The 27,108-nt window shown below is 37.0% G+C and overlaps 1 protein-coding gene and 1 long non-coding RNA gene across 4 annotated transcripts in view; one reads left to right on the top strand and one right to left on the bottom strand.

The window, feature by feature from the left end:
• Positions 1 to 1,665: 1,665 nt before the first annotated feature.
• On the bottom strand, positions 1,666 to 3,963 carry LOC130874281 (uncharacterized). The gene is made up of 3 exons (XR_009057125.1): positions 3,887 to 3,963; positions 2,725 to 2,807; positions 1,666 to 1,746 (listed from the first exon to the last, which is right to left on the bottom strand). It is a non-coding gene; the product is annotated as an uncharacterized LOC130874281 (long non-coding RNA).
• Kcnt2 (potassium sodium-activated channel subfamily T member 2) overlaps positions 3,742 to 27,108 on the top strand; it is a 367,931-nt gene continuing 344,564 nt past the window's right edge. For all 3 annotated transcript variants that reach the window (XR_009057124.1, XM_057769358.1, XM_057769359.1), the window contains exon 1: positions 3,742 to 4,247. Coding sequence is in view for 2 of the 3 variants with exons in the window: in XM_057769358.1 (XP_057625341.1) it covers positions 4,153 to 4,247 (95 nt within the window). In the remaining variant the exon portion in view is untranslated. The remainder of the gene's footprint in view (positions 4,248 to 27,108) is intronic.

The following is a 27,108-nucleotide window of genomic DNA, read 5'->3' as shown; positions in this document are numbered from 1 at the left end:
AAAAATTGTGTGTGATTTCAGTCCAGTGCTCCAATGTGGGTACATCCCATGTTCCTCTTTTTGGGTCTGGCTCACCTCACTCAGGATAGTGTTTTCTAATACCATCCATTTGCCTGCAAAATTCAGGAAGTCATTGTTTTTTACTGCTGATTAGAACTCTAATATGTATATATTCCATACTTTCTTCATCCATTCTTCCACTGAAGGGCATCTAGGTTGTTTCCAGGTTCTGGCTATTACAAACAATGCTGCTATGAACATAGTTGAGCATTTACTTTTGTTGTATGATAGAGCATTTCTTGGGTATATTCTCAAGAGTGGTATTGCTGGGTCCAGGGGTAGGTGGATCTCGAAATTCCTGAGAAACCGCCACACTGTTTTCCAAAGTGGTTGCACAAGTTTGCATTCCCACCAGCAATGGATGAGTGTACCCCTTTCTCCACAACCTCCAGCAAAGGCTATCATTGGTGTTTTTTATTTTAGCCATTCTGACAGGTGTAAGATGGTATCTTAAAGTAAATCTCAAGGTCCAAATCAAGAGCAGGAGACAGAGCACGAGCAAGGAACTTAGGACCGCGAGGGGTGCATCCACACACTGAGACAATGGGGATGTTCTATCAGGAACTCACCAAGGCCAGCTGGCCTGGGTCTGAAAAAGCATGGGACAAAACCGGACTTGCTGAACATAATGGACAATGAGGACTACTGAGAACTCAAGAACAATGGCAATGGGTTTTTGATCCCACTGCACGTACTGGCGTTGTGGGAGCCTAGGCAGTTTGGATGCTCACCTTACTAGACCTGGAGGGAGGTGGGTGGTCCTTGGACTTCTCACAGGGCAGGGAACCTAGATTACTCTTAGGGATGATGAGGGAGGGGGACTTGATGGGGGAGGGGGATGGAAATGGGAGGTGGTGGAGGGGAGAAGGCAGAAATCTTTAATAAATAAACAATAAAAAGAAAAAAAAATTGTGTGTGACTAATCTTCTCTAGTACTTTTATGTGATTGATCTCTTTTCTTGTGGTGTGTGTGTGTGTGTGTGTTACTCCTAAAGAACACTGCAAACCCCAATGTACAGAAGTTAAGTGGAGATGGGGTTTGATTAATGTAAGGAAGAAATGACATTTGTAGGAAAATGATATGAATTAGCCAATGTTAGTTCTTGTGTAAACTGAAGAGTATCATCTGGGGAACCTATCAAAACTGAACAAAACAAAAAATAAACTTTACATCAAATAACTCCTTAGATTCCTTAAATACTGGAGACTTGAATGTAAGAGATCTATATGCGTTTGTACAGAGACACAGAGAGAGAGAGTCAGAGGTAGATAGATAGATAGATAGATAGATAGATAGATAGATAGATAGATATCAATATTAGGTATAGATATCTGACAAAGATTAACAATGATATATGACAAAGGATTAACATAGATAGATAGATAGATAGATAGATAGATAGATAGATAGATAGATAGATCGCTCTTCTTCTATTCATCCATACTAGGAAATGTATAGGAAATGTGACAACACTAGCTAGGATCACATAGTTTAGGAATTTAATGTGAAGCACCAAGTTTCAATTTATTTCCCCAAATTGAATCTCATGCCAGAGTAGATTAAAATCTTTTCCATATACACAGAAAAAAAAAGACTAGATGAGATAAAAATCCTGGAATCACACAGTGAAGAGAAACTGCAGTGTAGCCTGGAACAGGAAAACATGTTGTAGCAGCAGGGAATGCCTTGACATGAGAAGAAACAAAGGAATAAAAATGTAAATCAGGTGCGAGAACTAGAAGCCAAAATTAATGACAAAAGAAAAACTCTACAACTAAAAGTGGAAAAAGGTAGAACAAAAAGATCTCTCAATTATAAATATCAGAAGTTATTTGATACCCATGATTATTGAATTGCTATTTCCTAAAGTTGGAGAATTGGGAACTTTTTACTACTTTTATCAGTGCTTTGTGGTACAGAGAAAGCCAGTGTTCCCTTATCATAGTTGTGTCTAACTGTTTTGGCTGAGTACAGTAGAAAATAATGATTAGTGTCTTTCAAGGCTAATTGTGTGTGACATTAGGAGCCAATCAGATCTTTACTTATTCTTTTTAATAGAGTCACTCATTCTATGCTGAACTGTTTGATCACTCAGCTCTCAATTTAGATTGCCACAAAAAGAAAATAAGAAGCTCAGCTCTATCTTAAAATATCATTTACTCTGCATCTAGCAGGTGGATAGTTATTTCATTTGTTTCTTTAGTTAGCATCTCAATACATCTATGGGACGAGGTTTGACTATTTTGATGGCACTGAACAGGAAAAGGAGGAGAAAAGACCTTTAAAATACATAGATGATTACTAAAGATTATAATTAACACCGCTAGCAAAATGAAGTTTGGAGGGTTCAAAGGAAGAACACAACACATTCACCATTCTTGGGAGAGCTGGGGAATCTAAAGCTAGGACAGAGGAAGGAGCAGGAAGGAGAAGGCACAGGGAAAGCATGGCCGTGCCTCTTCAACTGTTTGTTGCTATTAATTCATTTGCTTTCACGACAATTTTGTTGATTTCTTTCTGCATTTTAGCTCTCTTTATGGCTTCTCTGCTAAATGATCTCCACTAAGAATTATTCAAAATGAATTAATTACTATATCTTTGATAAGCATACTTTACTTCCCTCCAAACTAAAAACAAATACAACAAGAAAAAAAAAAGTTTACCTGATCTTCATTTTGCTGTTTCTTACTTAAACTCTCTCTTTAAGACTGCAGAAGCCTGGTTCATTTTAATGTGTTTCTTGACCCTAGAAAACATGCGTTTATTAAGTTGTTGTTTGGCTCCATTGTGGCCCTGTTTTCATGATGATCTTGTTGTAAGGGTCAGAGCAACGCCTGCCCTTGCTTTCCTGAGGTGCAGTGTGCTGTTTCTGCATATATGAGCCTCAGGGATCTGTCCCTGAAGGAAAAACTAATGTGTGCAAGTAGAACCAAACATAGTAGGATAGTAGGGTTCAGAAAAGTCCAGGGAGCTGGTAAATAGCCAAATGGGAGTTCTGAGTTCTTTTCCTCCTGTGATCTTGTGAAAAGTCTGCCCCTACATTGGCACCTAGGAGATCACAAGCTCCCAGTGGCACCACCAACAGCTACTCAGTCTTGCCCTGTCTGTTTCCGGGATGCTCTTTTAGTTTTCATTGAAATATTCCTCATAGCTGCTTCCTAAGGATGGCCCAGCAATTTTCCTCAGACCAGGGAAATACCTCCTTTTTCTTAGAATGGAAGAAAAGGGAGGGGGTTGGCGGGGAGAGAAAGGGCTTTCCTCGTGCTGAGAGCGGGGATTCCCTGTTCAGGAACAATCCATTTCCACTAAGTCCACAGAAACTAAAGGCGACCACAACAGGGATGCTGGTGACACTTGGGATCATTCCTTGGACCCCTCATCCTCTTCTCGGGAAGGGTCTGGAGCTCAGGAATAGGCTAATGAGCTCGCCCCCATTGGTTGTCCCCAAGGCACCCTCATGCCGTCACTGTGTTATGCTAATGAGGGGGAGGCTCATTGGCTGGGTCTCCAGCAACTGCTTGGAAAGACCTGTGCAGGGAGCGGGGAGAGCCAAGCCCAAAGCCTTCGCTCCTGCCTTCCCCCGACAGGCTGCACTCAGAGCCAGTTCTCTCGCTGGGGATGCCCTGGGGGGAGGTTCTGGTCCCTGCCTTTCAGGAAAGTGCCTGGCCATCACGCGGCGCTCACGCCCACCACCTGCCCTCTTTCTAGGCACCGCGCGATTCTTCCTTTTATTTCTTTTTTTGTCTGCGAAGAAACTTTTGCATTCCCGCCTCCCTATCCTCTACCCCCGCCCCACGGTCCCAGGGACCAGAGGCGGCAACGAACCTGGGGGCGGTTCCTTGGCAGCGCCGGTTCGAATCGCAGCCAGACTTTTGCTCCTGTGCTCGGTTTGCATCATCCCCATCACACCCTTGGGGAAGAGGAGCCAGCCCCCTTTTCAGCCACAGCTTCCGGCCAAGCGACCCCTCCTCCTCCGGGTTCCCCCAGGCTCTTCTGCCACCTTCCTCAGAAAGGTACCCCTCTTCAGCACTCTCTGCTCCTCGCTGCCCTCCTCCATCCCTTGTTGGATGTTGCCCACCCCTTAAGGAAGAATGGTTGATTTGGAGAGCGAAGTGCCCCCTCTGCCTCCCAGGTACAGATTTCGGGATTTGCTGCTAGGGGACCAAGGCTGGCAAAATGATGACAGGTGAGTGGCTTGGTGCAGTGTTTCAAGAATACTGCTTGGAAGGGGACAAGACTGGGGAGATGTAAGGAGGATGGAGGGAGAGAAAGGGAGAGGAACACTGAGGGAGTAAAGGGGACTCTACACCGCTCCATTTTGACTCTGTAGAGCAGTCACTGTGGACAAGGAACTCTTTTCCTTTCCACTTTCTAATTCTTGCGATGCATTTGTTGCATTTATTAATTTTTTTTGTCTATCCGTGCTCCCTTGGTTGTGTATGAGGCTGCAAGCAGAGGTACAATCACATCGAAATGGCATGCAGTTTCAGTGTCAAATGTTTCTTGTTATTTTCCCTTGGTGTAGCTAATCCACCTCATAAATGCATCCAAGGGATTAAAAAACCACAGCAGAAATCTAAAATCTTCTGCACCCACTTTCTTACTCCTTGTCAATGTTGTCTCGGCTAGATGCTAGCTTGTCACTGGGAATTTTCTGCTGTTAAAATATTTGGAGTTCAGGTAGGCAATTGGTTTAAATATGTAACAGGTAGTTAGTGAAGCAAGAATGCTTGGAATAAAAAATAAACTAAGCAGTGGTTTTTGTAGCATGATTAACATATTTTCACCCACATAATCCATTATCAAAATAATAACATAAATTTCAAAGCGGAAATATTTATTACTTCCAAAGCATTGCTTATGTGTTTTATCAATGACATTAAAGCTTTATGCAATTTGACTTACAGGACGCTCTGTCTAGGTCTTTTAAAAATTTTTTTCTTAACATACTCTTATGTTTAATTGAGTTGTTTTCTAGAATTGTAATTTCACATACCACATGCCACATTTTCTTGTTTTTAGTAATATATGTATAACTAAGCTCTCAATGAAGCTTAAATGATTCCCGAAGTTCAGTTTTGCATTAATGTTAGATTTGAATTAGATAAACGATCCATTATTGGTCCAATCTGAAGTATCTTCTGCATCTACCACTGGGCATTATGCCCTCTGCCTTTTCATCACCTTCTCAGTTCCCAGTACCAACTCACATTCCAATATGTTAGGGATTCTATCTTAGACTTTACAGGCATCTTTCTTGGTTTCACATTAGTAACTTAATGACGTATGTATGGATGCTTTGTGGAAGATACTGTTTCCAGTGAATCTCTTCTTTTTAGACAGAAAAACCTTGCATCTTGCTTAGAAATTTAAAGAACAAGTTCTTGGGTTATTTACTGTATATCTAAAAGAAGGTGTTAATTGGAATTAACTGGAGTTAATTGGATAATTAAATGGATGTTTAAATGAATTTACAGTGCTAACTGACATTTAGATAAACTATCTTGTCCTACAGAAACGACTTAAAAATTCAGCAGAGTGATTCTGGTGATGGGATTTACATTTCTTTCGGGACTTGAGGCTCCTTACTTCTAGAGCAGAAATCTGTGTAGGAAATATGAGATAGATTGAATTCTTAGAGCACACACTGGCTACAGTGGCATAGTGTTATTTCTTTGTTTCAATTCTGTCCCAATGCTAACTGGTCACGTGGTTGCCCTTAGTATTTACTGATATAGAGTCTGGCCTAGCTGCACTTCCTATATGTATCACAGTGTGTCACTTTAAAACCTCGGACATACTTATTCAAAATCTGTGTCGGAAAAAGTTTTTTTTCCAGCTTAACTTTAAAAATCTGCTTACATTTATCATTGACATGAAGTACTGACTACTGATGAACTGTTTTAGATGTTCAAAGAGTCTAGGAGATTTAACTGATTTTGAGGCCTTGTAAAAATATTAATATTAAATTGGGTTTATATTTGTTATTAACCTTTGAAGGCCAGATATAAGAATTAGAGACAACAGATTTCAGTATTTTGCTTATACCCACTTGGGTGAATGATCTTGGATAAAAGTAATTTGGAGACCATGATTTTAGTATCTCATGTTTATAGTGTGAATATGTAATTTTAAAATATCTCTCTCATAGAATAGCGATAAGAAAGACGCTCAAATGGCACAGGACTAACGTTTTACATTGAATTAGTGCTCATACTCGCCCTAAACATTAGCTATTTATTTTAGCAACAAGGGTACCAGGATTCTGGAAGATTGAAGGAATGTCATGGATACTATCTATTGTAAGAATGAAGATAATTCAGCTGGACAGTGATAGCACATGCCTTTAATCCCAGCCCTTGGGAGGCAGAGATAAGCAGATCTCTGTGAGTATGTGGCCAGCCTGATCTATAAGAGCTAATTACAGCACAGGTTCCAAGAAAAACCAAAATAAATAAATAAATAAATAAATAAAAATAAAGATATAAAGATAATTCAAGATAACTCAATTCAAGTTTCTTGTGACTCTAGTTCCTCAAAACTCTAAATACTAGAAGGAAACTTGAGTTTCTTCCATTTGAATTATAAATTACAAATTCATGGCTCCTACTTTGGTTTGGTTTCTTTCCAAATGGTGGTTTTCTTCTTTACAATTCACAGTTGTACTTCTTTTTTTTCCTCCTCTTTTTTATTTTGGGAAATTAACCTCATATGCAGTAGGTAAGCCATGTCATTACCCTTTGAAAAGAGAACAAGTTCGTCTTTGCAATTAAGTATTAATAGAAAGTTTAATCTTCTCAGCTATAGATGTTGATTCGGCTCCTAAGGAGTTGAGGAAGAAACACTTCCATGAAGTAGTTTGCAGACTCTCTCCACCAACAGATGCACTGAGGACTCTGTTCATAGCTTTTAGACTTTTAGGAATAACTCCCTGTAGACAAGTTTGAGCCTATCCTGACCAATACACATATAGTAAGCAGATAATACTTGTAATATGCATGTAGAAGTATTACACATGTAATATTTATAGTATGTGAATGCATTATTTCATTGTCTTCTTATATAATCAACTCTCATTTACATCCTCTTCTGTATAGAATATGAGTTAATCTAGCAGTGTTCAGAATGGTTCATGCTATTAGTTCTGTGAGACTTTGAACTAAATTTGAGACTTGCTGGATGGGAACACAACTTTTGCCTTGAGGATGCCTGCTGTGAATATAATACACATTTATTTCTTTGAAATCCTGAGAATAACACAAAATTCATTCCAAATAATTTCTATAAATGATTTTTGCCCATCTCTCCATTCAGCTGGTATTTGAGTGCTTGTTGTACCACTGGTCTCCTTATGTTAGGTCTGAGAAAAACATGCAGAGAAATATGAAATATTCCTTCTTGGTATGGAAGCAATTATTGAATAGCAGGTGGATTTTCTCAAGAATAACACTACCAGGAATGTTTATGTTATTGCTGTGTTCTAGAAATTTTATGTCTTAAAATGTCAAGAAAATTTTGTATCCTTTGGAGATAGTATATTCCACATTAACTTGGAAATAAAGCATATGCAGTCATCGTACTAGAAAGGGACTCAGGTCTTCAATGCATCTTTAGAATATTTTATGATTTCATTTTTGTTTTATGAGTGGAACTCATACAGAAAGACTACATCTTATAGGCTTCACACAAGAGGTGCTCTGTAATAATTAGACTCATTGAAATGTTGAGAGCCTGTGTTTTATATTTAACATTTCTGTCATTGTAAAACAGTAACAATTCAAGGTACCCTCATGCAGGTAAACACTGGAAACTCTCAAGTTTTAAAGACTTCCAGAAAGTTAATACTGGTCTTTATCCTTTTTTGTTTTGAATTATTAAATTTTAAACTTTAGAACACAGTGAACTTGATGTCAACACATTGTCACAGTTCCGATTACTGCTAATGGACAGATCTCAACTGTAGTCATAAGAAGTAGGCCACTTATTTAATTAACCATCCCTAATTTCAAATGTTAGGGCAGTTATTTCACCTATAGTAATTTTATGAATATCCTTTCTGATTTATAGGTGACATTTAAAATTTATGCAAGCAAATTCCTGGTGATTAGAACTAAAGAAGGATTTGGACAAAGAGTACAAGTTATTCAATAAACAATTTAAAAGATATCTATAAAATAGGCAAATGATTTGAATAGATGTTGAAGTGCTTGAAATTTTTTAGGTATTAGACTACAAAGTATATTATTATATGTAGTAGAATTAGGAATGAATTTTACAATGCCATATCGAACATTTTTATAAGTCACCAATTTATCCCCACCAGGGAATGACATTATTTTAGACAGTATTTATTGATTATAAAATATAATTCTGATTATTTAATATAAGCTAAGAACATTCTAAGTTCCATTAAGTGCATAAAATGACATTTTTACTATTTCAGTTATATAGTTCAAACATATAACTGAAATATATATGTAATATATATATATATTACCACAAAAATGATTTAACATTTATTATTTAAACTGTATTCCAGCCAGGCTGTAGTGGTTCATACCTTTAATCCCTACATTCTGGAGGCGTTAGCCTGTACTATAGAGCAAATTCGAGGACAGCCAATGCTACAAAGAGAAACCCTTTCTTGAAAAACCAATTTATATGTCTCTATCCCTATCTATCTATCTATCTATCTATCTATCTATCTATCTATCTATCTATCTATCTATCTATCATTTATCTGTCTGTCTGTCTGTCTAAACACACATTCTAGGAAAATCCTTATTTTCTTACCACCATCAACTATGCATGAAAAACCAGCAAAAAGAAAGCAAAAGACAAAACCTAATCTGATGTAGTTATTGATACAAAACCATGACTACCACTCTCATTTTGCATATGTTTGCTTATGTATGCCTGAGTACATGATGGCATATGTGGTGAATGTATGTATGTAAGTAGGTGTGCAAGTGCCTGTGCACTTGTGTGCCCATGAGTGTTGAGGCAGATTATCATCCACCAGGTGTTTTCCTCATCCACTCTTCACTTTTATCTGTTAAGCAGGATCTTTAGCTGAACCTAGAGCTTGCCTCTTTGGTTAGTCAGTCATCAAGAATGAGTATCAGATACTTAACCCACTGATCCACCTTTCTGGCCACAGACTTATTTTATGTTCAGCACAATACATGAAACACAGAGAAAAATACGTTGATATTATTTAAAGCATTAGCAAGAATTCAACCATCACTATTTTTATAGAAATATACAGTTTTCTTTATGACATACTCAAATTAGAATTTAAAATTAGTTGGTCTGGGGCAGTTAGAAAACAGCAATCTCATTTCCTCTATAACGTATGAAATATTTGGAAAATATTACACCTTCCATTGAACCTGGACCTTCAACTTAGGCTTGAGAATGGGTGCAAAAACATGGTTAGATGACTGATGTTGGAAATGCTTTCGATTAAATTAACTATAGCACTAGAATCACTTCTCTTCTTTTCTAGTAGTAATACATCTCAGCTTCTGCAAACACATACATTTGAGGATTAGCACGATGGGTTAGTAGGAAGAAGTTGTCGATATTAAGCCTGACAGCTTGAGTTCAGTCTCTAGGACCCACATGGCAGAAGGAGCGAATTGATTCTTGCAATTCTCTGACACGCCCATCTTTCACCTCCACCAAGAATCAATGAATACATGCTAAAAAATCAATTTTTATAGAGACAGAAAAGTACTGAATACAAATGAATGCTAAATATAATTTTGTTCTCTCCCGATGAAACAAAGCAAAAAGGAAAATGATAACATACATATTTATTGGTGCCGATTAATTATGGTTTACATTTTCTGATGTTAGTAGTAAATACTTTGCATCTATTTGGAACTATTTCCATTCATATTCTTGTTTATAAGAATCTTTCTAAAAATTGATGTATTACTTCACCTTTTTTATTAGTGTCTTTATGTTTTACCTGTGTCATTTATATCCCAAGTTTGTCTAAGTTTCTTTAGAAACTGAAGTGAAAAGGTATTTTTAAGGAGTTTGTTTAATTAATTCTTTTATTTGTTTAGAGTCTGAAATTATCTGTCTTGATTTGTATCGGCAATATTAATTATCCTTCACTAATATATTTAAAATTTGGTGCTTTCTCTGACTTTTATGATTGATAACTTAAAATTTCTCTGCACAGATTCCAGAAAAATTATTACTTTTTCACAACTCATGACTGAACGTTTTGTGGGACATGAAAAAAATAAAAACAACTTATTTCCCTTTCCTTCTCTTCTTCCTTCCCTCCCTTCCTTGCTCCTTTCCTCCCTTCCTTGCTCCCTTCCTTGCTCCCTTCCTTGCTCCCTTCCTTGCTCCCTTCCTTCCTTCCTTCCTTCCTTCCTTCCTTCCTTCCTTCCTTCCTTCCTTCCTTCCTTCCTCCCTCCCTCCCTCCCTCCTTCCCTCCCTCCCTCCCTTCCTCCTTCCCTCCCTCCTTGCTTGCTTATTTTGTTTTCTGTAAACTAGGTTCTGGTCTCTATAAACAGGTTTAGCTGGAACTCACAATGTAGCCCAGGCTAGCCTCTATTTTGTTCCTTTCCTTTTGCCTCTCCTCTCCAAATGGACTTGTTCATTTAGTTTATAAGGATCTTAACCATCAGTTACCAGTTAAGTTGCAGTTTAAGTAAAGACATGAACACTAATATTGTGAACTAGTGACATGGTTCATCTACTGATAACAATAAAATACAGTTGTCTCCTCAACTTCTTTTTGAAAGTCAAATTAACATCATCCATATTATCAAAAAAGGAGATATTAGATAATTTGGAATAAAAACAAAATTTGAGAAAACTCATCTTTTATGTTCCTTTATAATCTAGTGCAGAAGAATTTAATGAGTCAGAAAATTGTTATAATTGATACAATTTTTTTACTTGTCACAATAGTTTTAAACACCATCATGGTAGGTACAGTCATTTTCCTCTGTGGAAAATCATCAGGTGCTTTGAGAATGTGATATTGGACTATGTTGACTTGTATACCAGACTAGAAAGTATGTGGGGAAGATTTCAAACAAATTTACTTTGAGATTAAGGATAAAAGATATGAATTAATAAATGACCTGAGAAACTAAAAATTCAAGGTAAGCAGCACCTTATGTAAGGGCCTCTGGAAGAAGAGAACAGGGAATTTTTGAGGAATTGAAGAAAGTCAGGGAGCAGTTTGACTAGACCCAGCATTCAGGAGACAGATCTAAGCAGGGAAGTCTCTCTTTATATACATATATGTATATATGTATGTATTTATGCATATATATGTACTTCATTCTTTATTTTTACAGTAAAATAAATGGTAAATAATCTGTCAAGAATTTAATCTATATAAAATATTTCAAATTAATTTATAGTACTAAAACTTAACTGTTGTTGATTCTACTTGGCATGGAACCAAGAGTTTCAGTATATTATCCCAATCACCTCATCATCCAAACTACTTTCTTAACTTTTATTGCCTAAAATATCACTGATATTGATAGCTTTTCTAATAGTATTCTATTATGTTTTACAGCTTTCCTTTTTTTATTTTTATTCTTCTCTCATATATTATATCCTGACTGCAGTTTCCCCTTTCTCAAGTCTGTACCCCACCTTTCTTTTCTCCCAGATCCACACCCCAAGTCTCCCTACAGAAATAGCAGGTCTCCCAGTAACAACAACCAAATGTGGTCTAAGAAATCACAATAAGACCAGATACATACCATCACATCAAGATTGGAAGAGGCAAACAGTAGGAAGAAAAAGGTCCCATAAGCAGGTGAAAGAGTCAGACACATCCTGCTCCTACCGTTAGGAGACTACAAGAACACAAAGCTATATATCCATAACATAAATGCAGAGGACTTAGTCAGATCCCCTACAGACTTCTTGATCTCTTTCCAGCTTTTTTAAGTTAAGCATCTATGCACTAATGAACAAAGCTTATGGTTCTTTGGGGTTAAAGTGTGCTCTCATCTTGTACTGAATCTCTCTAACCAAAAGGTTTGTTCATTGTGAGTCAGCATCCTGTGTTCTCCCAGGTCTGGGTATTAGAAGATATGAGCCAGTGGACACTTGTGTAGAAAAGTGGGACATATATGCCTGAAGCTGATGAATGGAGACTCTGGTTTCACAGAGGACAAAAACAAAATAGAACACTGGGATGAAGTTGGGTTCTCCGTAACTGCTTCGACAGAAACAGGGCGTGGAGCAGATTAGACATCTGTCCTTTATGCCCCAATAACTAGGGACAGCTAGAACAAACTGTTCTCTCTTGAAGAGACTCTTTGATGTAGGGTCATTTCAAGAAAGAATCAAATCCCTTTACATACTTGGAAGCAGAAAATATATTTAAGTAAATCAATTAGTGAATCCATGGTATTCAATTTGTCTTTCTGACTGGGAAGTGAAGATGGCTTGAGTATAGAAGATCAAGAGGCTAGAGACAGGAAAGCCCTAGGTTTCAGAAAGAAATTACAGGAGAATGTTTTTTGAGTGTAATGCAGAGGATGATGAGCAGGAAAGGGAGACCAAATACATATTTCTCTTTAATTTTAAACCAAAATTTGAATTGGTCCTATTCATCTTCATCTTTTTTGGACAAACAGAAGAAAGCAGAAACAGAAAACAGCAGTCAAGCTTAGTGTATCTCCAAGGACCATGGCAAGCAGTAGACCAGCCACGCTTGACCCCTTTCTTGCTCAGAGTCAGCATGACCTCTCCCTCTAATTGTTCTTTTTCAGTTCAGCACTTTTGCAAATATTTGCACGACTTTAAAACCAGAAAATTTTTCCTCAGCCTGTGAGTTCTGTGAACTCCAAGTTGAGCTGCTTCCCACTTTCACGGGATCTAGATATGTTAAAAAAGGGATTTTACATTCAGAGCCCGGTGTGGAATAAGCAGCAAAGCTGGGGAATAAAGGACAGCTTGATTTTGGTTTTCTAACATGGGAACTTACACAAAATCATAACAAAAGACTGTTATTACAAGAGCACGCTTATCCCATCTTGTAAATCACTGTGTAAATAGGGATAAAGGAGATTAACACATTTCAACCTTGTTTAACTCTCTGGAGAAATACTCCTAGATTGTCCTCATATTGAAAACAACCAGTTCTTAACAACCAGGGCCAGATGTGTGCTTAATAATGGACAATCTGCTATCTCAGGCTCGTCAAAATGGAAATAATGCTCATTCCCATAGGAATAAGAAAGGGTGATCAGCAAGCCGCACAGGTACCTGGAAGGAGTGATGTTAATGAATTGAGCCATTGACATACTATGTGGTAATTACATTGGCAAATATAGATGGAGAGTTTTTTTTTTGTTTTTAGCATTCTTTTTACCTTGGCTCTCTCCCCACAAATGAGTTCATGTGGTAAATCAGCCATTCCTCTTTAAAAGTTAAACTATACAAAGAAAATGAATGATAAAACAATTTAGTATTTGTCACAAGACTGGCCATTTACAAAGAGTTTAGTACGGTCAAGTATCATTCTAATTATGTTATATGTATTATCAATCTTCACACAAATTGAGAAAAATCCTGTCCCATGTTTTATTTCACAGATAAGTCACAGATTCTATGGAAATACTTATGTTGTTTTAAGATACAAGGAGAAAATCAGAACCTCATTATTATGCTTATCAAATATGCTTATACCAAACACAAATATGACTTAATGTTGTTTAAACAACAAAATTAATGAAATGTAAACCAATGTGAAGATTTTTCAAGACATAGAAAATATCAAAGCTCTGCATTCTCATAGCCAATATTACAATATCCAGCTCAGAAGGAAGTTAGGAATTTTGAAGTTGGTTCTCTTTTCTTGGGGAAAATGTATATATATTTTTTCTTTTACATATAGGGTATTATTTATTTGACAGTCTGGACAATGAATACTGAAGTTCTAAAAACTACCAAAACAAAGATTTACATGTATTTATTGATTCATTTTTATTTGTAATATTTATTTACAAATATGTAATTTGTAAAATGTAATGTATCATACAAGGAAAAAATGAAAGATTATAACAAATAAATAACATGAAAAAACAGATGAAGGTGTAAAATATTATTGACCATATGGGGAATATCATTATTTAAGATCATGGAATTAAGTTTCTGAAGCTTCTGTTGAGTTTGTTTCTGAAGTTTTGGTCAGGGTTTCCTTTTTGCTCTGTTTAATGTTCAGTGACTATTTAACTTTTGATGGTATTGTGCTTACTAGTACAACTTTCCAGGATTGCCTCTTCTTCTGATATCTGAAGTATTTGTACCCTAATGGAATAGAACTCATTTTTCTAACCAGTGTCTTTGTGATAATGAAAAATAACTTGCAGAGATGTGCTGGGTCTTAGTTGTGATCACGTGCGATTATCTGATTAGGGACTTGGTACTCAGAATGATCTACTAATATGCTTCACCTGTTCCATAGATTGGCAGTGATTTCTTTAAATAGATGGCAGTGGCATTCAACACATAGAAAACAGCGTGATGTATATGGACCAGATTTGGTTGGATACATTAACCCTAGTGCCCAGTATGAACTCCATGGGGTTTTAAACAGTTCCTGGAGATGAGTCATAAAGTTAGTCAACATCATCAGTCTTATAGGATGAGAAATAAACTACTTCAGGAGAAACGTCGTTTTCCTTGGTGCTCCAATTTAAAGGCAACCACTACTTTGGAACATCACTCCTTATTCTCCAATCATTAAAGAAAGCATGTTTTATAAGATGTTTCTCGCATCTTCACTGCCAAGTACTGTATGACTAGGAAGGACTGTTCCCTAGAAGTTACACATGTATTTCACATTACTTTTTTATCTTATATTTAAAAATTTTTTATGTAAATTTTATATATTTAATAATATACTGAGACTTGGTCAAAGGCTGGCAAGACGACTCGCAGGTAAAAGTGTTTTTCACTAACCTTGATGACTTGAATGTGAGCCCCAGAATAAACATAGAGGAGAGAACCAATCAAAAGTTGTCCTTTGATCTCCATACATGTAACATGGCACACGTGCACCTAAGCAAATACATACAGAGAGCCTAAATAAATAAATACAAGCAAACAATAAAAAAGCCTGGTCATGGTTTGAATTTAGTTATTTATATAACTTCAGTTATATTGATGAATGTATATATGCACATATAACTGTATGTATATAGGATATATATTAAATAATTGATATATATTAACTACTTGGTATAATTAACATAATTTCTATAACCAACTTTTGTTGTTCATTTATGATATAAATAATATAAAATAAGAACATCTTTTCTAGTGATCTATCACCACACCACCCTGTATGGATATAACTCTAGATCTTTCCATTTTAAAATGTTAGAACAGTATTTGTTACTTTGACATCTTGTTTACTTCTTAGCTTAACCTTTTCTTTTAAGGTTGATTCTTATCATGCTTCTTATTTATGCTACTGCAGCACTTGCCTAAGGTCCCCTTCATTCCATGCCTTCCTTCTTCTCTTCAGCCCTGCTGATATTCACTGCCTAACCCAAGGCATTTCCTGCATGCATTTCTCAGGGAATATTTTACCATAAACTACTCATGTTATAAAGCCTGTTTATAACTGATATTTATTGTGTTACAACTAAGCCATTCCTTCAACATTCAGTGCTGTTCACTCATTAACTTTTCTTTCCATATACTTCTTGAAATGTAATCTCTAGCCTTCTCCACAGAAACCATCCCTTGTCTCACAGGCCAGTGTCTGCCTCAGGGTCTTGGTGCTGTATCACGGCTGGAGTTTATCTTGCATCTCCTTCTTATGTCATTCTTCCTCATGATACAACTTCAAAATAGTTGCAGAACTCAACTTAGTAATGAAATATTTGAAACTAATTCTCTATATTTTGAGAGTTACTGTATTCTGCAGGGCTGAATTTTGCTTGTAGTTTACAGGTGTGACACATGACTTTCAAGAAAAAAAGCCAGATCTTCAATACATTTTTGCTTCTACACTAGTTAATAAAATAGCTCATCCGAAAGCACCAGGAATTGTAATTATAAAATGTTAACATTTTTTTTTCTAAATAAAAGAATCTAAGTCATAGCTGTGAATCTGTGTGCACCACATAAACACATTATTTGAATTTAAGTTTTTCCTTTTCCCCATCCTCTAAAAATAAGGTAGTTTTAATGCTCATTTTATATCCAGATATTATAGTTTAAATCATTTGATTTGAAAATGTCTTTCCAATTCCCAATTTTATATTCATGAGGAGATTTCCTTCGGAAATAGCAAAGCAGAATGTGCTTCAGTTCATAAATCATACTGTAACAATTCAAATGACTACTAAAGTGAATTCATAAATTTACACGAGGAGCTTAGCAGCAGGCAGCAGCTTTGTCCTAGACACTGTGGACATGGAGCCAGTGAGAAACCCTGTCTCATGTGGTTTTATATTGTGGTAGTAATATGTGATTTGAATGAACAGAAAGGTATGATTTTGTGCATTAAGTTCCAAAGAAATCTTTTATTTTTAATCGCGGAGTAGTACTTATAATAGTTAAAAAGTCTGTTTAGTTTTGTAATGTTAACATGGATAGTAATTTTCTTAGAGGAAAAAAAATGCAAACATGTCTCCAATCCTTGGAGAGGATATACGCTGTCTTTAACCACATATTCCTGCCAACCCTGGTGGTACACAGTTGTAATAACAGCATTCAGGAGATGGAGAGAGGAAGAACACAAATTCAAGGCAAGCCTGGGGTCATAGCGGTGCTTAGTCCTACAAAAGAGGAAATGACTCATGTGTTTCAATTCTCATTCTAGGTACCAAGTTTATTCTTTCCTGTTTACTTCTGCCCCACAATCTGCCACTTCTGGTTACACATCATTGCCTTTTCAGTGTCATATAGAAGCTTTTGTGTCTCTTTGCACTTGCAACTTTTCTACTTACAGAAGGCAGTCCGACGGTAGTCACTCTCAGGAGTATAATAAGTTCATGCCTCTCTGATAAGAAGATGAATGAAACTGATCCTACATTATTGTGTTGCCATGCTCATTTTAGTCTTTCTATGGTGTTTTCTAAGTATCTCCTGCTTAGTAAACATGCATGCAGAACAAAGAAAGAAGTTCCCCTGTGCACACTAAGCTCTGCTCAAAATGAATTTTATTCTTGTATAATGTGAGGTATTGTTCCTACTGAGATGGACTTGAAGGATGTGAGCTCACACTTAGGGAGACAAGAGCACAAAAGAGCTGTCACATAAACTAGGATGTGCTTCACAGGCTGGCATGATAGAAGTGATGAAGAAAAGCTTCTTGGATAGAGTATTCCAGAAGGAAATTAATTTTTACAGATTAAAATTCATGTATTGATTTAGTCTAAATCTGTAATTGGTATCCTCCCCAGGGCAGGTCCAAAGACAAAACTGCAAGTAGACTGAAATATATACCATAGTATATGTGAAGTATCTCAGGGGAATTGTAGGAGGATTTACAGGTGAAAGGGTTTGAATTTTGTCCTCCATAGAAAAACTGGCAGAAGATTATGCATAAGAGGACTACATGATCAACGCTGTGACTGTGTATTTCTGAAGTATGTGCATGGTTTGCAAGAGAAAAGGACTCCTGTGGACTGGAAGCAGTATGACGGTGAGAGTGAAGATGTGAACAGGAAACACAGTCCAATAAGAGACTCTGCTGGTGCTGTTTAGACTGAGAGTGGACAACAGAGGGTGTGGATATGAGAGGAGGGGAACCACAAAAGGAGAAACAACTTGTCTTGGTATTTGCTGTGTTCATGCAGTGAAACTGTTGCCACTCTTATGTTGTAAGCCCTTGAGGGGGATTTTCCTGCCTAATTGATGTACAAATCTAACCCCTGGAAAGGTCTGTCAAGTCACTCATCTTCAGTGTTGACCAAATTTTATTCAACTGAACAAGCAGTAAGGAAAATCATAAATTTCTCATTTTTATGTCTTTGAAAGCATGAGATAGCCTTATGTTCTTTTTAATCTCAGAAAATTAAATAATCAGGTAAATATTTTGAATACTTTACTATTTAAGGGTAGACAGTCTGCACAGATTATGTAGTTAATGCATAGGAAGTGAATATATGATGCATTCACACAGTATGTAGAATACAGATATGTAAATATGATACATGAGAGCTAAATACATTGAATTTAAACTGATTTGAATAGAGTTTTTGTAATATTCACACTGTGGGTGGGTTATTAAAGCAATCACATGGCATTTTACTATGTAAAGACAAAATTGAACTAAATGAAGTCTAAATGCTTTTTGTAAAAGTCAAATAATTTTTAATTCTTTTGTAAGTTACAACAAATTTAGTTCAGATAGCTTTGCTAGTTAATATGGTCATGAGCATGCTGTGCTAGAAACAGAGGAACAATTTTCTGTGTTTTCACGATGTCATAGTTTGGGGAATAAAGGTAAATTCACAAGGTGGGTTGGTTTGTGTTGTAGCGATGCCCCAGATAATCTTGGTACTCAATTTGGTGTCAATATTCATATTATATTATTTAGATATTAATAACTAATATTAACTCTCTTATCACACATTACACATCCCTCAATAATTTTTCATAAATCAACATCAATTTATCCATCTGTTCATCTATTTGCATATGTCTTGTTACAAAACGAATGGAAGAGACTACAGCTGAATTGAAGATGTTCCAGGAGTAGGCTGGTAGATATGATGTAGAGTTGTTGCTGTGTTGATAAGATCGTGAATAAACTAGTTGCAGGAAAGAAGCACTTGCTATAAAGATCAAGCCCATGGGATGGTCAAGGTTGAAGGTGAACACTCAGTTAGCTGTTCAAACAAAACGGCAGAACTGTGTCCAGAGCAAGAACAGCATGATCAGATATAGACAAAGAAGCTTGTGAATGGACACATGGAAGCCCAGGTGTGTAGACTCTGTCAGCAGCAGGGTGTGAGATAAGCTGGAGCCCCAGTGTGTTGTGGAATATTACTTTAACTATGTTAAGGGATGTAGCATTTATTTATGCTGCATTTGCTTAATTATGTAAATATGTGTAGCTGTTTTAACTTGCTTGCCTAAGACACCTGGTTGGTCTAATAAAAAGTCGAATGACAAATAGCTAGGCAGCAGAGCGATAGGCAGGGCTAGTGGGCCGAAAGAATAAGTAGAAGGGGAAATCTAGGCTCAGGAAAAGAGAACAGAAGACAAGAGAGAGGAGTGGAGAGGAGAGGAGAGGAGAGGAGAGGAGAGGAGAGGAGAGGAGAGGAGAGGAAACAGGAGGGGAGAGAGGGAAGGAAAAGAGAGGGAGAGGCCTGGGGCCAGACAGACACAGAGTAGGACACACAGAATGAAAGAAAGGCAAAAATCCCTGAGGTAAACATATATGAAGAGAAACAGGTTAAAATAAGTTATAAGAGCTAGTGTGGAAAGCATAGGGAAGACTGAGCATTTATAACTAATAGTCAGTCTCCATGTCTTTATTTGTATCTTGGGTGCAGCCTCTGCTCAGGCTCAGGTCCTGACATGGGTAAGGGGTGATAGAGCAAGGAAAAACTCTGACCACCAGGTGGCCTGTACTCAAGTGGCCCCAATAGCTTGAACTGTCTTTATACTTTAGCTGAGCTTTTTCTACCAGGCTTACCTGAATAGCTTTATTATTGGCGTCAATTTTCGACTTTCAAGAAATATATCATATTTTAAGAAATACATAGTAATCATTATAAAAGATCCCATTGTTACCCTTTATGTTTCTTCAAATATGGTTTTCTACCCACTACATAACCTTATTCTAGACATAGAGTTCTGCATTTTTGCAAACTTAACTCATTGTCCAGCCAGACCTCCTGCTCTCACAGCCCTTAGAGCAGCTGGCAGATACTTGTGGATACAAAGTTAAAAAGTAATAGAAATGGATACAGTGGTTAAGGGCAACAATAATCAAACCCAAGCAATTCTTTAATGTCTGCAAGACATGCTTTTTTAAAAATTTATTAATTAATTAGTCAATTAATTAATTTATTAAAGATTTCTGCCTCCTACCCGCCACCACCTCCCATTTCCCTCCCCCTCCCCCACTCAAGTCCCTCTCCCTCATCAGCCCTAAGAGCAGTCAGGGTTCCCTGCCCTGTGGGAAGTCCAAGGACCTCCCACCTCCATCCAGGTCTAGTAAGGTGAGCATCCAAACTGCCTAGGCGCCCACAAAGCCAGTACGTGCAGTAGGATTGCCATTGTTCTTGAGTTCTCAGTAGTCCTCATTGTCCGCTATGTTCAGTGAGTCCGGTTTTATCCCATGCTTTTTCAGACCTGGGCCAGCTGGCCTTGGTGAGTTCCCGATAGAACATCCCCATTGTCTCAGTGTGTGGGTGCACCCCTCGCTGTCCTGAGTTCCTTACTCGTGCTCTCTCTCCTTCTGCTCCTGATTTGGACCTTGGGATTTCAGTCCAGTGCTCCAGTGTGGGTCTCTAAGACATGCTTTTATACAGTTCCCTTTTCTACAAGGAGGTCCCATGTCTCAATCTCTCTATAAAAGACAGACTTTGATTAGGCACTCTTTTTCCCATCCCACTATACCATACTTCTTTCTCCAATGTAAGCTGCTGTGTATGGAAAAGTTGCATTTATCCATCCCATATTTTGTATTGCATTTTCCCATTGGATTAGACTAAAGACTATATCTGCTTGGTATCCAGGGAATTTACTCTCAACAGTTGGCACTATGTGTATTCCTGAGGCCTTTTCCTTATGCTCCTTTCCAGAACTGTAAAACATGGTTAATGTTCCAAGTGCTGTTTTTCTTTTATGTACCTAATTGTCTCTATTGAGTCAGAAAAGTTCCCAGGATTAGGAGTTGTGGTTAGTAATCCCGGAAAAGAGATTTGAGACACATTAGTCCCCTGCTGAGTCTTAGTAAAGTATTCAAGAAAGAAAAGAATTTCCAGAGAAAATTACAGCTGTTGTGTGTGTGACTGAGAAAGTAAAACTAAAAACTGCCCAAAAAATCAAAAACATAATGAGAGAGAAGAAGATCTGCAAGTTGTCAGAATTTTGCAAATTCCTGTGTTGTCCTTTGGTCTACTGGTCCTTGCCAAGGGAGAATCCATTTCAGTTGGTGTTTTGCCCTGAGGAAACCTGTTGGACAGGTAGTCATATTCTGATCCAAGACTAGGTTGCTTGGCTCCCAACAATTTTAGAGCTGGTTGGTGGTCCAATAGAAAGCCTGCTATACCAGTGAGAGTCGGGGTTCTTTACCTTTGAGTCTTTGATGCACAGTCTTGGCACCAGATGAAAGGTCATCATTATGTGGGCTTTGCCATTGCACTGGTAGGTATCTATCACTATATGGTGCCAACGTGGGGGAGTTATTCCACTTCCTTGGACTAATAAGTCTATTATATTAATGACTTGAGGATCTCTGATATGTTTTTTATGTACTTTCTTGTGTCTTTATAGTTTTAATTTTCTATTTCCAAGAATAAACCATTGATCACTTCATGGCCAAATACTGTTGCTTCAGGTTTACTTAGTCCATCCTTTGGTGTACATTCTGGCTTTTGTTCTCTTTCTGTATTGGCTCATGGTACAGATGGGCCAAACATTAGCAGTGTCTAGAGACAAGGAAAAGGAGTACTCCTGTGCTTACTCCCCCATAAGTGAGAGAAATGTTGAGCTAGATGTAGCGCAACAGATTCACTTTTCATGATTATTGGCTAGAATTCTGACATACTCTCGTCTACCCAAACCTAAAAGCAAGGAGTTTCCTATATTTTCTTAGGCCATGTTTGTTCAGCCCCCAGGACTGAGGTAAACTTAGAGTCTGAAGGATAGGATGACTTTGGGGAGTGTGAATAAACTGGGTTGGTTTATGTGGGAAAAGTGTGCGTGCTCTGTGGAGAGATTAGGCGGTGAATATGAATATTGTGGAAAAACCTGGATTCTAACTCTGAGTCAGATTGCAATTCTTTAACCATTTGATTGTTATCCTTCACTTACAAGCAGTTTCCTGAGGCAATTACAACCTCATTAAGTATGCTAACTTGTTTGACAAGCAAAATGGTCCCATCTAAGATTGTTCTTGAATTCCTTTAGAGAACTTACAACATAATAAACATTGTACTTTCTTTTTCCAGGATTCTCTGAAAAGGGGAAGCACCCAAATTTTCCATCACGAAATGATATTTTGATTTAGCTTTGAAAAATAAAGCTTTTTGTTTGCTTGCTTTTGTTTTTGACAAGGTTGTACTCTCTAGCCCAGGATGTGCTCAGCATCTTTCTGCCCCAGCCGTCTGTGAGCCAGAATCACCCTTATGTGTCAGCCTGAGTTACATCTCAACCTTTTCTTTGTTAAATCACTTCACCACAGAGAGTCAGGGCAGTGAATTTGAGACTTTTGGTGTTGGGGTGATGTATATAAAGGAGCCCATAAGCTACAACTGGCTAAGGTCTCCACTGCTGTCAAGTGACCTCAAAAATCACCATAGTGATTTACCAACCATTGGATTTTGAGTGATGGAGCATGCCTTGTACTCTTACTCTAGAGTGATTTTTACCCGGAACAGGATGTCCTAAATTATTTAGAGAAGAGGCAGAGTTTGAGGGTTGTGTTCTTCTTTGGTAGGCATGCAAGCTCTAGAGGAGGAAGAGAGTGTCAAGTGCTGTCATTTAACACCAGCTCTCACTCTTGGAATTTTGGTATTAAGTCTCTTTCTTGACAAGTTGTCTGACAAATAGAGTTGGTTATGCATATTAATAACCATAATATTAACTGTCAATAGTAGGCAACTATTGATCAATTATGGTACATGTGGAATTCTTATATAGTAATTTTATTTCCTCTCTGTCTTTTTATAATTTTGATCAGTATATTCATGGTGGAGAATATCCATAACCTGATAAAAGTTTGTAAGACCATAGTACAGTTGGCTTTATTCCTCTCAATACTGACTTGACCACTTCAATGAATGTTCTTAGTATTTTAAAACCACCAATGCTTGCATTTCCTTTTCTGGTATTGGAATGACAAAAGAAAGAGGAAAACTAGTCATTTTACTTTTTTTTTTTAGTTCCTTTTTTTTTATTAATTAATTTATTTAATTATTAAAGATTTCTGCCTCTTCCCCACCACCACCTCCCATTCCCTCCCCCTCCCCCAATCAAGTCTTCCTTCCTCCTCAGCCCAAAGAGCAAGCAGGTTTCTCCACCCACCTCCATCCAGGTCTATTAAGGTGAGCATCCAAACTACCTGGGCTCCCACAAAGCCATTACGTGCAATAGGATCAAGAACCCATTGCCATTGTTCTTCAGTTCTCAGTTTTTTTTTTTTTTTTTTGGTTTTTCGAGACAGGGTTTCTCTGTGGTTTTGGAGCCTGTCCTGAAACTAGCTCTTGTAGACCAGGCTGGTCTTGAACTCACAGAGATCCGCCTGCCTCTGCCTCCCAAGTGCTGGGATTAAAGGCGTGCACCACCACCGCCCGGCTTAATTTTACTTTTTGATGTTAGCTTTAGGAAGGATTGTAGGAGCATGGCTAGCTGTTTCTCACTAACTGATTTGAATAGAAAACTTTTTAAAAATGAAATATGATAATACCAGGGTATAGGTTCAGTAACTACCATAGTGAATAAGAAGGGTAGTTAGGTTTCTTCACAACATAAAATTATTTAAAAAGATAGAGGATGTTTCATGCCATATACTAATTAACATCACTAGCATAAACACATATACCATATATTTTATTTATAAAATAGAGAGATTTCTTCGAGTAACTGTGACAGTGTGACTTTCAAACAAAAACAGGATTTGTTTTTGACTTGTGAGTATCCCAAAGATACCTTCAGAACAGAAATAAAACAGACAAAATATTATTAGTTTGAGCAAAATATGCATTTGCTAATAAAGCATATGATTTTATTTTTTACTTTTAATAAAGTTATGATTGTATCCTAGTATTTCTAGACCACAAATACTGTGGTACATGATCTTGTTCTTTGAGACAGGTTCTGATATATTTTGCTCTACCATGAACTCTATCTTTTCATAAAATATTATTTTTCATAGTAAAATACTCCAGAATATGCAGCTTGATATTTATTTAATTAGGATTTATTGTCACTGCTAGATTTTAACTTTTATGCTGATACTTGTTTTTAAGTATATATCTCTGGAGTCTTTTTGATGAACATCCTAAAAAAATAATTACTAAATGTCAAAATGCCATGTTAGTAGAAACAAACCTGAGTATGTTTGATGGCTTATAATGCATACCTCTTATGGTACACCAGAAATATGTTCAAAACTTATATTTGTGATAGGTATTTTATGTGCTGTTATTTGGTTAGCTGGCTTTTATAATTATCTAGCTTCCACATAATTTCAATATATAAGTTGTTAGCAGGTCTGACTGGAGAGCATCACGTTGCTCCTTTCTCATTTCCATGTGCAGTTTTATACCACTGTGCATTCGTATCACTGGCAAAACAGGAGCAAATGAGCAGTAAAACAAGGAAATTGACATCGTACTTGTGTTAGCAGTAACAATAAAAACAAACACATTTTTTTTTAGAAAAACAACAAAATGGTGCAATAAGCCAGTGTTCCTCTTTTGCTAGCAAAACTTAGCTTTTTGCTAAATGTTTGTATAAATGAAGAAAACAAATCACACATGTACTGTTGCCCTCTAGAAAAAGCTAATAAGGTAAATAAGCAACATCTAGATTTTACTGTTGCAAGTAAGTAATCACTTTTTTGTATCCTATCCTCAGGCACAATAATTTTTACTTCATATGTTCTCTCTCTCTCTCTCTCTCTCTCTCTCTCTCTCTCTCTCTCTCTCTCTCTCTCTCCACTTAATCTTTTTTCAAAAAGCAGAGAATATCACATTTCATTAAAATACTTCAAATACCACATTAAAATAGCCTGCAGAAGGTACACTGAAAAATGCAAGGTGCTCAAAATTGCTCTCGCTTGAAATGGCAGCTTAGATTCACAAAAGAGAGAGTGCATTTCTTACTCTATCACAGCTGATGTGTGCAATCTTTTCAGAGTATTGATTATGCTGATTATGATGATAGTAATTTTCAAAGCTCTTTTATCAAGGATGAGTGAGGCAGACATTGAGTTAGAGTGCTCCAGTGTGTTTTTGAAACTAGAAATCCATTTTTCTCTGAAGCAAGTTAGATGTTTAGGAGTACTGAAGCATGTCAGCACATTGAAGCAAAATTTCCAGCTCTTAGCTTTGTTGTGGGCCTTTATTTTTGACCTTGTACCTCTCCTTTATATTAAAATTAAAAGGAAATGATCTTTAAAACATGTGAATGTAAATATTAAATGGCTAGAATTGTATATTTGTGGTCATTTATGGCACTTCTCATTATAAATAATGCTGAAATAAAAAAGTGAAAATTCTACATCAGATAGTTATATAAATACATCTTCATAAATTATTATAAATAAAACCTTCAAAGCTAAATCATATAAGCATCTAGCTAAATTAGGACTCTGAAATCAAAACATGATACTTAGCCACCTGAATAATGATACAGAATGTTAATAGATGATGATAGTTGTCGGTTTCTGGCATCATGATAGGTAATTAAATAATTAGAAGGAAAAGGTCAAACATTTTGAAATGCTAGTAATGTTGAGCTGTTAGGGCACAATCTTTTAACCGTCTGTAGTGATTTGTGCTCCTGCTTCATCATTTGGTAGTTGTATAGCATAGACTAGTTGTTTCATCTTTCAGGTTGTTGGAGTCCTTTTGTAGGAAAAAAAAGTAATTATTAAAAAGTACTTAGCTTATTCCTGGATAGTACCTGCTGCTAAGTAACTATTACTTATGAGACAGGGCTAATACTCTTCACGCCCTCCATCCCTACTCTTTGATGAAATTTCCTCTGGGTTCAGCCTGCTTTGAATATTTGAATGGTTTCAATTAAACTGATCTATTGTGTCTGGAAAACATCTTTTTTAGATTATATAAGAAATAAAAGTGAGGAAAATCAAATAAGGACTCAAAAGCAACTGATATTAATGAACTCATGTTTACTGCCGTTGGTCACGTTACTGTTAAATTCCTTGGCTGTAATAATGGTCTTGGAATTAGAGTTGTCCATATTTCTGTACAATACAGCTATAATTCGTTGCAGTTGTTAAGTATTATTTGAATGACACTTGGAAACCCCATGAACATCCTGTTCCCCAACAGCCTTTTACCCAAAGCTCTGTGGTACAGCACGGTCCTACTCTGAGTATAACACCACACAGGGAACAGCCTACTGGCTCCATGGTTTCTAGCTCAACGTCTACAACCTGTGAGTTGAAAGTGTACACTGTCATAATTTGTCTTACTTATCTACATAAAGAGCGCAGTAAGAGAGCAAGATATGAAGATTAATCTTGATCATGAATATCAAGGAGCTTTGTGCAAATGCTTATGTGTTTGATCATTGAAATTCCTTATTTACATTCAAGAAGGCTGCCTCAAATAAGATAAATGTACTCAGAGTTGTAGATGAGGGAAACGCATGAAAATAGTTCCAAATAAGTAAGTAGCCCGTAAAAATATTCATAAGCTTCTACTGATGGCTCACATGGAGCTAGACATGGAGAGTGAGCTCACACAGTGCCAGGGATGGGGGACATCGAGACCATGAAAATAAAATGCAATTCATTCAATTATTATTTTATTCATTAAATAAACTGAGGAAATGCTGGGAAAAAAAAAGAAAACATCTTTTTAAAGTAATCCTCTACATCTATCACCTCTTGGCATCTTCTATAATTATCCATGAACCTTGAGAGAATGGGTTTTGTTCTAGGTGTCCCATTTAGAGTTGAACATGTTGAAGTTTTTCATTCTGTGCACCTTGAGCAGTTGTGCTTCTCCATGCTGACTGCCCTCTATTGCAAAAAGCAGCCTCTTTCATGAGGTCGGAGACAAGCACTAAGCTATATTTGTAACAAGAAGTTATTATTATTATTTTTTTTTCGAGACAGGGTTTCTCTGTGGTTTTGGAGCCTGTCCTGGAACTAG

The sequence above is a fragment of the Chionomys nivalis genome, chromosome 5 (genome assembly GCF_950005125.1).
Source record: "Chionomys nivalis chromosome 5, mChiNiv1.1, whole genome shotgun sequence".
Classification (NCBI taxonomy): Eukaryota; Metazoa; Chordata; class Mammalia; order Rodentia; family Cricetidae; genus Chionomys; species Chionomys nivalis.
This window is presented reverse-complemented; position numbering and strand designations above follow the sequence as displayed.